Source organism: Metopolophium dirhodum, chromosome 3 (genome assembly GCF_019925205.1).
Source record: "Metopolophium dirhodum isolate CAU chromosome 3, ASM1992520v1, whole genome shotgun sequence".
Lineage (NCBI taxonomy): Eukaryota > Metazoa > Arthropoda > Insecta > Hemiptera > Aphididae > Metopolophium > Metopolophium dirhodum.
The window spans coordinates 6,222,399-6,232,726 of record NC_083562.1 but is presented as its reverse complement, the minus strand read 5'-3'; the positions used below and the strand labels follow the sequence as shown (position 1 = coordinate 6,232,726).

At 30.6% G+C, this 10,328-nt stretch overlaps 2 protein-coding genes across 2 annotated transcripts; one reads left to right on the top strand and one right to left on the bottom strand.

Moving 5' to 3' along the window:
• Positions 1–810: 810 nt before the first annotated feature.
• Positions 811–2,615, bottom strand: LOC132941336 (large ribosomal subunit protein uL16m). The gene is made up of 6 exons (XM_061009350.1): positions 2,397–2,615; positions 2,246–2,317; positions 2,005–2,165; positions 1,740–1,871; positions 1,565–1,675; positions 811–1,129 (listed from the first exon to the last, which is right to left on the bottom strand). Exons 1-6 carry the CDS (start codon positions 2,443–2,445, stop codon positions 914–916), a joined length of 741 nt encoding a protein of 246 aa, XP_060865333.1. The 5' UTR covers positions 2,446–2,615; the 3' UTR covers positions 811–913.
• A 169-nt stretch (positions 2,616–2,784) lies between these two features.
• Positions 2,785–5,925, top strand: LOC132941335 (pre-mRNA-splicing factor syf1 homolog). The gene has a single exon (XM_061009349.1). It carries the CDS (start codon positions 2,938–2,940, stop codon positions 5,497–5,499), a length of 2,562 nt encoding a protein of 853 aa, XP_060865332.1. The 5' UTR covers positions 2,785–2,937; the 3' UTR covers positions 5,500–5,925.
• The last annotated feature ends 4,403 nt before the right edge of the window (positions 5,926–10,328 follow it).

The following is a 10,328-nucleotide window of genomic DNA, read 5'->3' as shown; positions in this document are numbered from 1 at the left end:
TAATATTTCCTCAAATCAATTAAAATTTTAAAAACATTTATTACCTACCTAGTATTAACTGAGTATGGTGGTGAGTCATGACTCATGAGTAACCAAAAGTCAACAAAAGTTCTATAAGTTAAGATTGTAATAGTACCTAGAGTGCCAATTATTTTTTCAAAATAGTGAGCCTAATGCGTTCTAGTCCGCCCCTGAACACACAATTCACTCAACTAATTCATCATTATTAATCAGTTAAATCACAACTGCTGATAGATTAAGATCTGCTCATACCCACTGAACTAAATACATTGAAATTAGTGGAAATATTGTATTAAATTTAGTGCTATACATCGTGAATGGTACGTATATTCAGTATACACATATAGATAATAATATACGGTTAGTGAATATTGGCACGCACTGCAAAGTTTTTACTTGAAAGTTATTAATGGTTATTACTTAATACTTATAATACACTACTGGGCTCCAGTGCATACATTTTGAAATTACAATATTGACAAATATTCAAATAGTAATTGTATAAATGTATTATTATTATTTAGGTTAGGTTAGGTATACTCATGTGGGCTATTCTTAAAATTAATATTCTATTTTCATATACTCAAACTTCATTCACAAGTCAATCATTTGTTGTGTATATTGTTATTTTGTCATTATTATTGATTGCACTTTAAATTATATTTAATGAAACATGTGTTTTCCACTGGCCAGTATATACACTCTTCATATTATGGTCTCCATAATTATTTATACTTAAAAAATTTTAAATGCATGAAATACAAAGGATTCTTCAAAAGTATACAACTATTCAATTTTAATACAAATTATTTTATTTTATACAAATCAAAATTAAACATTTAGGTTTCAACTATATAGAATCTAGATTCTAGACTTATTAACATATTGAATCTTATACATATTTTCCAAAATATAAATGATCAATTTTTTTAACTTTTCGTTGTAAATCATCCATGTTATTTTTAATTAAATATTCCATTGTATATTTATTCTGATTGTTTTCAGTCTGCCACTGTTCTTTAGCTAAATCCCAATCCATAGTTTCTTGGCTAACAGCTTTTGCTTTAAATGGAAGTTTAGCAGATATTTTACTTAAAATATCTTTTACCTACAGCATAAAAATTGATAGTTGAAAAAAGATTTGGATAATAAAAGAAATAGCGTAATGATATTAGAGACAATGTAGGTTTCAACTATAATAAATAATATAATCGAATCGGTTATTTCTAAAATGACACAAGTCATCAAATTGGAATTTTACACAAACCACAAAAAACTTAACTACAAGTCATTGACTTGTGTTGTTTTTTCAGTAATTTGAGTTTCTTGAAAACAATATATTTTTATTAAATATGAGGTTAACAAATTTTTACACAGAATATATAGTTATGTATATAATTATGAAATTTGACAAAAAAGTTATTTCTGTAAAAAAACTTTCGTTTTCGAAATGACCGATTCAATTAATATTAAGTGATAGGTCAACCACATACAATTTCTCCCAACATTTGATGTAATTGGTTAATTCAATTATTAAACGTACCTCTACATATTCACAATGACCAGCAATTTCAATAATAATTCTGCCTGATCTAATCGGAGTTACATAATGATCTATGTTACCTTTTCCACCACCCATTCTCTGCCCTTGGCCCTGTAACATTGCAGACGCATATTCATTATTTGTCCGTATTCTAAATCTTATATGCATAATTAACCTTTTTGGTGACAGCTTGCCATGGTGAATCAATCCTCCAAATAGCAAACATTCTGGACCAGTCTAATTTTCTCAGTAAGCCCATTCGAATAACTTCAAAGTGTATAAACCTCATTCGGCCTCCACCAGTTGCCTATGGAAATAATCAAATTAAATGTAAGCAGAATTATATTGCAACTGCATACATATCTAATGTACTCGATGCAGTTGTGTTCAAATCATAATGATAACTAATAATAATAATAAATTCAATTACATAAACTTACCTGTATACCATATTGTTTATGTATAAGTTTGTTGTGAACTGTTTCAGGACCCCTCATCAAACCCAACATTTTATGCATTTTTGGAGGCCTTATTTGAGAATTACTATAATTTGGTACCCTGTCGATGTAATGGAGCTTAGGCCTTTCTGGCATCTGAATATCTGAAACAAGTGTCGGTATACAGTTTACACATTACACGTTACAATTCTGCGATTATTTAGAAATTTCTTTTATTTTTTACGTTCATATAGGATTGGAGGCTTAAAATTCTTGATGCCTCGAACATTGTTGACTTGTGGTAACAGAGCGGCACCTAAAATACAGATATTGAACGCGTAAACATCAAAATTATTAAATGTTAATATTTAAAAAAATAAATTGTTCACACTTACACTCAGTTAATTGGTTTGTTGTGAATCTTAACATTTTTTGTAAAGTCATTTTCCAAAGCGTCGACGGGACTTCTAGAACCCAGTCGACAAATTATTCGGTAATTGTCTATAATTTGCCTATAATAATTAATGAAGACGATCAGAAATTTGGAACTCGAAAAGCAAAAGCTGAAGCCTGAAACGAAGAATTAGCTCAAATAATGTATGTCTTTTAATAATTTTACTGATAAAGTGATAAGAACTGCGATGGGCACTCGGTAGTTTTCGGCTTTGCCGACTGCCGTTTTCAAAACGTTCCTCACTTCAAGTATACAAGCAATGCGAACAACATGGACCTAGGTATACTATGGTATAAGGTCTATGGCGAAAAACTAACGAGACAACTACAACAACTCAACGCAACAGAACGTTATCAACCGACACAATCATTCACAATCGTACGCGTGCGGATTTTTATAAAATTACAAATTTACAACTTTAAGATTTAACGTTTGGCCCGTTTCGGGTTATTTTATATTTCATTTTGTTGTTTACAGATCCAATGAAAATGGAACTCGACGTGGTGCGAGGAGATGTGGGCAATGACATGTCAGATGCTGTGATATTCCAAACGTACAGGTTGAATAAGAGAGATGTAGAATTTGAACAAGACATACTGAGAAATCCAAATTCGGTCAAATGTTGGATGCGATACATAGACAATTACAAACTGGGACCGTACAAAAAAGTATGTGTACTGTACGAACGCGCCTTGAAACAACTGCCGGGCAGCTACAAACTGTGGCACTGTTACTTGAAAATACGTCGGAAGTATTTAAAAACAACAGATAATCCAGACTACGAAGAAGTGAACAATGTTTACGAGCGAGCGTTGGTGTACATGAACAAGATGCCCCGCATATGGATTGAGTTCTGCACGTTCATGTTGAAACAACCTAAGCTCACCGTCGCTCGTCGTCTGTTTGATAGGGCCCTTAGAGCTTTACCGATCACTCAACATTCACGAATATGGCCATTGTATTTGAAATTCATAAAAGAAAGTCATGACCCAGAAGTTGCTGTTAAAATATATAGGAGATATTTAAAATTATTTCCAGAAGATTCGGAAGATTATATTGAATACTTGACCACATCTGGGCGACTCGATGAAGCTGCTATTCGTTTGTCAGAAATTGTAAACAATGACAGTTTTGTGTCCAAACATGGTAAATCTAAGCATCAACTCTGGAATGAACTTTGCAATTTAATATCCAAAAATCCTTTAGAAATTAAATCATTAAATGTTGATGCAATTATACGTAGTGGTTTAAGACGTTACACTGACCAGCTTGGTCATTTGTGGAACTCGTTAGCTGATTATTACATACGTAGCGGATTATTTGAAAGAGCAAGAGATATATATGAAGAGGCTATTCAAACTGTTACAACGGTTCGTGATTTTACACAAGTGTATGATGCTTATGCACAATTTGAAGAATTAAGTTTACAAAAACGAATGGAAGTTGTTCATGCTAATCAAAATAGTACTGAGAAAGATGATTGTGAAATTGATTTACGCATGGCAAGATTGGAAAACCTGATTGAAAGACGATTACTACTTTTAAACTCGGTACTTTTAAGACAAAACCCCCACAATGTTAAAGAATGGTTAAAACGTGTACAGCTCTATGAAGGAAATGACGTTCAGGTAATAAATACTTTTACTGAAGCTGTAGAGACAGTTGATCCTCAAAAAGCTGTTGGTAGATTACATACACTTTGGGTGGAGTTTGCTAAATTTTATGAAAAAGCCAAACAAGTTGAAGAAGCACGCTTAGTATTTAAAAAAGCTGTTTTAGTGTCATATATTAAAGTTGAGCACTTAGCTAGTGTTTGGTGTGAATGGGTAGAAATGGAATTGAGACATGATAACTTTAATGAAGCAATGAGACTAATGCGACAAGCAACTTCCATACCTTCTCGAAAAGTAGCCTATCACGACGATACAGAAACCGTTCAAATACGATTACATAAATCATTAAAATTATGGTCTTTGTATTTGGATATGGAAGAGAGTTTTGGAACGGTCAAATCAACAATGGCTTGTTATGATCGAGTTATAGATTTAAGAATTGCAACTCCACAAACTATTATTAATTATGGATTATTTTTAGAAGAGAGCAACTATTTTGAAGAAATGTTTAAAGCTTATGAAAAAGGTGTAGCGTTATTCAAGTGGCCAAATGTTTTTGATGTATGGAATACATACTTGACAAAATTTTTGGACCGTTATGGTGGTACAAAACTAGAACGTGCACGTGATCTTTTTGAAGAGTGTCTAGAAGGTTGCCCACCACAATTTGCCAAGTGTATTTATTTATTGTATGCAAAGCTTGAAGAAAAACATGGTTTAGGCAGACGAGCGATGGCCGTATACGAAAGAGCCACCGAAGCTGTTCTACCTGAAGAGAAGTTTGAAATGTTCAACATTTACATTAAAAAAGCAGCAGAAATATCTGGTATACCAAAGACTAGAGAAATCTATATGAAAGCATTGGAAGTTTTAACAAATAATAATGCTCGTACAATGTATCTAAGATTTGCTGAACTTGAAACAAAATTAGGTGAAATTGATCGGGCTCGAGCAATATACTCTCATTGTAGTCAAATTTGTGACCCTAGAGTGACTGAAGAATTTTGGCAAACGTGGACCTCATTTGAAGTAGCTCATGGGAATGAAGATACTCTCCGAGAAATGCTAAGAATTAAACGAAGTGTTCAGGCAATGTATAATATTCAAGTGAATATGATGTCAGCACAAATGATGTCTGTTATATCGGTTGAACCAGAAAAGAGTGGAATGAAGTTGTTAGAAGAAAAAGCATTAGAAAATAAAGAAAAACCATTGGAACCTATCAAATTTGTTTTGGGTAGTGAACAAGATCGTTTACCAAATGAAAAAGTGTCAAATCCAGATGAAATTCAATTCAGTGATGATGAAGATGAAGAAGACGGTGACAAAGAAAATGAAGAAAACGAAGACGAAGATATGCCTACTAAAAAAGATGTGCCTGCTGAATTATTTGGTAATTTAGGAGCATTTACCGAAAAAAATACAGAATAGCCATTAACATATTTTACTATTTTCTTTATTTGTGTATGTAATTAGTAAATACTTATTTTTAAGAGTATAAAATGTATTTTATGACATTATATTTAATAAATTGTTTAAAGATCAAATTTATGATTTTTTATTTTTTTTATGATCCATAGTTAGATAAGTTTAATTATATTGGATAACAAATATTAAAATACTAGTAGTCACGTGTCCAGGCTAAAAAATAGTCGTCACTCATCATAATATCTGGTTTGGTCATATTTATTTATTGAAATGGACCTGTTTTTTACAATGTATGATACTATGATGTTAAACCATATAATTAAATAGGAAAGCTATAAATTGTTTAATAAAATTATATAGGTACAGAATTGTAGTAGTGTAAATACAAATATACTACTATTTTGTTACTAGTTAAATTGTAAGTTATTACATATTAGTAAAATTCTGACCCTTAAGTCACGTGGTCATGTACTTTAAAATTCCTATTACTTCAAGTACCTATCAAAATTCAAATTCCACGTATGTACGAAAATTGTCTGTGTTCATGAAGATTGAAGACTAGATAATATTATGCTAGAAATTTGTCAACACGATCCGGTATGAGTATAAAAGATGAATTTCTAGATGATTTTTTTCTCTCCTCTATTGTTCTACACATATACTTCATAAAGAAGGTATTATAACATAAGTTTATTTTCTTATTATTTTGAGACTTCAATGTATTTTAGATTCTGAGCGAAGCGATGAATGTATTGATTTTACAATAATGTGTATTTTTTTTTTTCGTGTCTGTCATCACCTTTTAGGGCAGTAAAAGTGCTTAGATTTTCGGCAACAGTATCTTTTCTGAAATGAAAGTGAATCTAATTGGTACTTTAGGGGTCAAAAGTAAAATCCCAGTAGTTTTTAAAAGCGACGTAAAAAACAAGAGAAAAATTAAGGAAAAACGGGAATTTTTACGCAAAATCTGTTTTTGAGAAAATCGATTTTGGTTTTTGGTGTAAATCTAAAATAAATGAACGTATATACATGAAATTTTCACTGGTTGCATTTTATATACACGATAAAGTTTTAAAAATATTTTGATTTGTTTTGAGTTGTTTAGGAACATTTTCAGTTTCTAATTTTATTAGTATTTTTTTCTATGGATGTCAATAAAACTTTATTTGTTGGGTAAAAAAGCTTGAAAATTTAATATAAAGCTCCTACTATATTGTTACAATTACATTTAAAAAATATTAAATATCTTTAGTCACAGTTTTTTTTATAAGCATTTAAAGTTCGAATTTTGACAAAATTTATCAATTAAAAAATTTAATAATTATTTTGTAGTTATAAAAATTTATAAAATGTTCAACTTTTATAGCTATAAGGATAGAAAATTTTAAACAAGGTTCCACGTAAATAGGTTATATATAAATTGATAAATTACTTTATTCACAATAATATCATCAAATATACTGAGTACCTACTATATGGGCTGACTGACCGTTTTCACTCAGAATAGTTTTTCTTATATCATATTATCGTTGAATTCAAATTTAACACTAATCATTACAGTGACCCACTTGTAACCTACTGTATAACAGAGTGACACCCACTTACCCACCTTTTTTTTAGTTATTTACAATTATTTTAGAGTATCTTTTGTTAAAGATTTTTGGTTAAAAATAATCAATATGCGATGTACCATAAAAATTATGATTAGTTGTGTTAGTTCCGTGTACATGCCTTATCTCCTTCCTTAAACAATTCCTAAATACGGAGCTGATTCTTGTACACGCAGTATGCGAGTATACAAATACCACGCGATGTATACCTACATCCTACGTAGGTATAATAACTATAATATTCATATATCTATAGACTAAATGTACCACAGATAAAAAAAATTATTTTCATATAATCTGTGATAGGTAGTACCTATACTGGGTATAAAAATATATTATACATATGTATGTTGTATAATGTATAGGTACTTGTATGTGCGATATCTACACAATACAATATTATATTGTACCTACCTACCTATACATATATAACATTAATATTACACCTATATAAGTTAGGTATAACTATTATAGTGTCTACAATAATATTAAATGTCGTTTATTGTATTGTGTAACTAGTAACTACTGACTATATATAATATATAGGTATTAGGTACATCATTTGGTCCAATATTGTATGGACTGTTTGTACCTATACGGTTATACACATTCATTTTGCCTATATATGATACCTATATAGGCTATATACTGCTATTGTGCCTACTGCCTATATAGTAGGCAGTATAGTTTTATATACCTACGTGGTTATTCGGTTTATCGAAAATTCTTAATAGATTAAATTATTGTACATTAGTTATATATCTATACATTAATATCCACATTCCATTGCAATTCCACATTTTATACATATAATATATATAATATAGTGTAGTTACCTACATAATATATTATATTCGATACTACGATGAGTCCAGGCTGGCATTGACGAGTTAAAAAGTTAATTTTTTTCTATGATATAAACCCCATATACTGAAAATAGGTCTTAAATCTTAATGATGCCTAGGCAACAAGTTAAAAAGTAAAAATAGTTCTACTTGATTATCGGAGTCTACTGGTGTGCAACCCCTAACCTTTTTATTTACGATTAAGATAGGAGGCAACTAGTATGCACCGATAGGTATTGCTGTATTAATAGATATAGGTAAGGCATAGCCGAAATGCCGCATATAGATTATAGGTATATAACCACCATCCACTGGTATGGTATCAAACATAGGCGTGCGCAGAGATTTTGTATAGGTGCGGCACAATTTTTTCTTGTAGGTAGGTACTCAGTTTATGTTATGGTTTTATGGCAATATTACGGTTAAAATAAAAAAAGACTATATTTATACAGAATTACACATTACTACATATAATAGGTACACTAAACTACCAAACAAATAGTTATAAGACTAATCGTCGATTTCCTGGAACTAATGTCTTGAATTCTTCGATTATTTCCCCATAATCAATTTTTGTGCATACTTCTTGTTCAATACTCATAAAAAGTAAGCTGTCAAGACGCTCTTGATTCATACTAGCCCGAAGTTTTGACTTTACAATGTTAAGCTTGGAAAAAGCTCTCTCACATGAACAACTTGTGACAGGGATTGTAGTAACTAATTGTAATGCTTTATTGAAGTTAATAAAAATATCTGCTCTGTCAGAATGATTTAGCCATTGAAGCTTGAAGCCACTGTGTTATAGTTACTGTTGATGTACCTTTAGGCATTTCTGTGTTTGAAAATTTTTTCAGTAGTTTGATTTCACTTTTTAAATCGTCGATATTAATATCAAATGTATTGTCCGTCTTATTTTTATATTATTGTATTATTTTCAAAACAATAAATTTCTTATTAAAAAAACATAATTTTTTTAGGGAAAGTTAGAAAACTGAGATTTAAGGAATTATTACAGGTACGGCACAGGCCGTATAGGCCGTACCCATGCGCACGCCTATGGTATCAAATTTAACAAGTTGACTGTCACAAGAAATTTAGCAGACTTTCCACCATTGCCATGAGCATTATATTTGGTTTACAAAAATTGTTTCCACGGGCCACGAGACCCACACATTGATGGACAACTAATTTCTAAATTAAGATTGATCATCCTCCTTGATGCTAAAATAAGTAATAAAATAAGTAATAAGTAATAACTAATAAACCAATAAACCGATTACTTGCTCAAAATCAGTGTGGCAACCAAAAACATAATTTATATTTTTTTCGTGGCGGCGTCAGTGGAAAGTCATGTGATATGTGAACACCTCATATGATGCTCATGGCAGTCCATAGACATATTAATAAATTTATTAATATGTCTATGTGGCAGTGAACTTGTTGTACGCACAGCACTATAAATTGTTTTCAATTTTTCATTATAATATCTATACGAATTCTTATATAGTTAATATGTAGGTTGTAAAATGTAGGTAATAATGTAATACACGGGAGGTGGGGGGTCATAAGGGTTTAACCCCCTCTACAATTGCCATGTTTTGTGCGCCGATAGAGCCCCCTACGTTCCTAGAAATTATCCACAACCCCCCTCACCATTGAAGAAAATTCCTGAGAACGCCACTAGTTTAATATAATAAATAGGATCAAGGATGTATAATAATATTTATATATTATATTAATGATATGTTATAGGTACTGTATTACTGGAAATTATTTTTAAAGAGTATTAGTATTTAATTTTAATATTTTATATTTTTATCACTTACTGCGCACAGGAAGTGGGCGTGTAGGTAACGCACTAGCGCTTTTTCGTAAGTCGTATATAGTTCACAGCAAAGTTTATCACAGTACGAAGTTAATAAACTTTATTACGGAAAATATTACGATTTCCAATTTATAAAGTGACAGTTTCAATGTTAACAAGTAGAAATAAATATTTGTAAATCATGCAAAATTAAATCAATATCAATGAAAAATATTAGGTACAACAAAAAATAATATAGGTACATATAGTTATTTAGCAAAAAGAAAAAAAACAAAGAAATGTTCTCTAAATAAAAAGATAAAGGTTACAACTTGATCAAGTTTTTTAAATTTATAATAAATATAATGAAGCAGTCAAGCAGACAAGCAGTTAACTCAGGAGTCAGGGATTGTTGTATTAAATATATCAATATTACACATAGAGTTACCAATCAACATTTTATTAAGTTTATTCTTAGGAGAGCACAATTTGTATGTATTACTGTATTAGACATTTAAAGGATATAATTAATCTTAAAATGTTAACTCTCTATGAGCTATTAGGACAATCGAT

What these genes read in the sequence shown, in the direction of transcription:
- LOC132941336 (XM_061009350.1), bottom strand. Translation starts at nt 2,445, where the DNA reads ATGACTTTACAAAAAATGTTAAGATTCACAACAAACCAATTAACTGAG. An exon ending in AACAAACCAATTAACTGAGT is followed by an intron (nt 2,318 to 2,396) that starts GTAAGTGTGAAC and finishes TCTGTATTTTAG; the next exon opens with GTGCCGCTCTGTTACCACAA. An exon ending in GGCAAGCTGTCACCAAAAAG is followed by an intron (nt 1,676 to 1,739) that starts GTTAATTATGCA and finishes GCAATGTTACAG; the next exon opens with GGCCAAGGGCAGAGAATGGG.
- LOC132941335 (XM_061009349.1), top strand. Translation starts at nt 2,938, where the DNA reads ATGAAAATGGAACTCGACGTGGTGCGAGGAGATGTGGGCAATGACATG.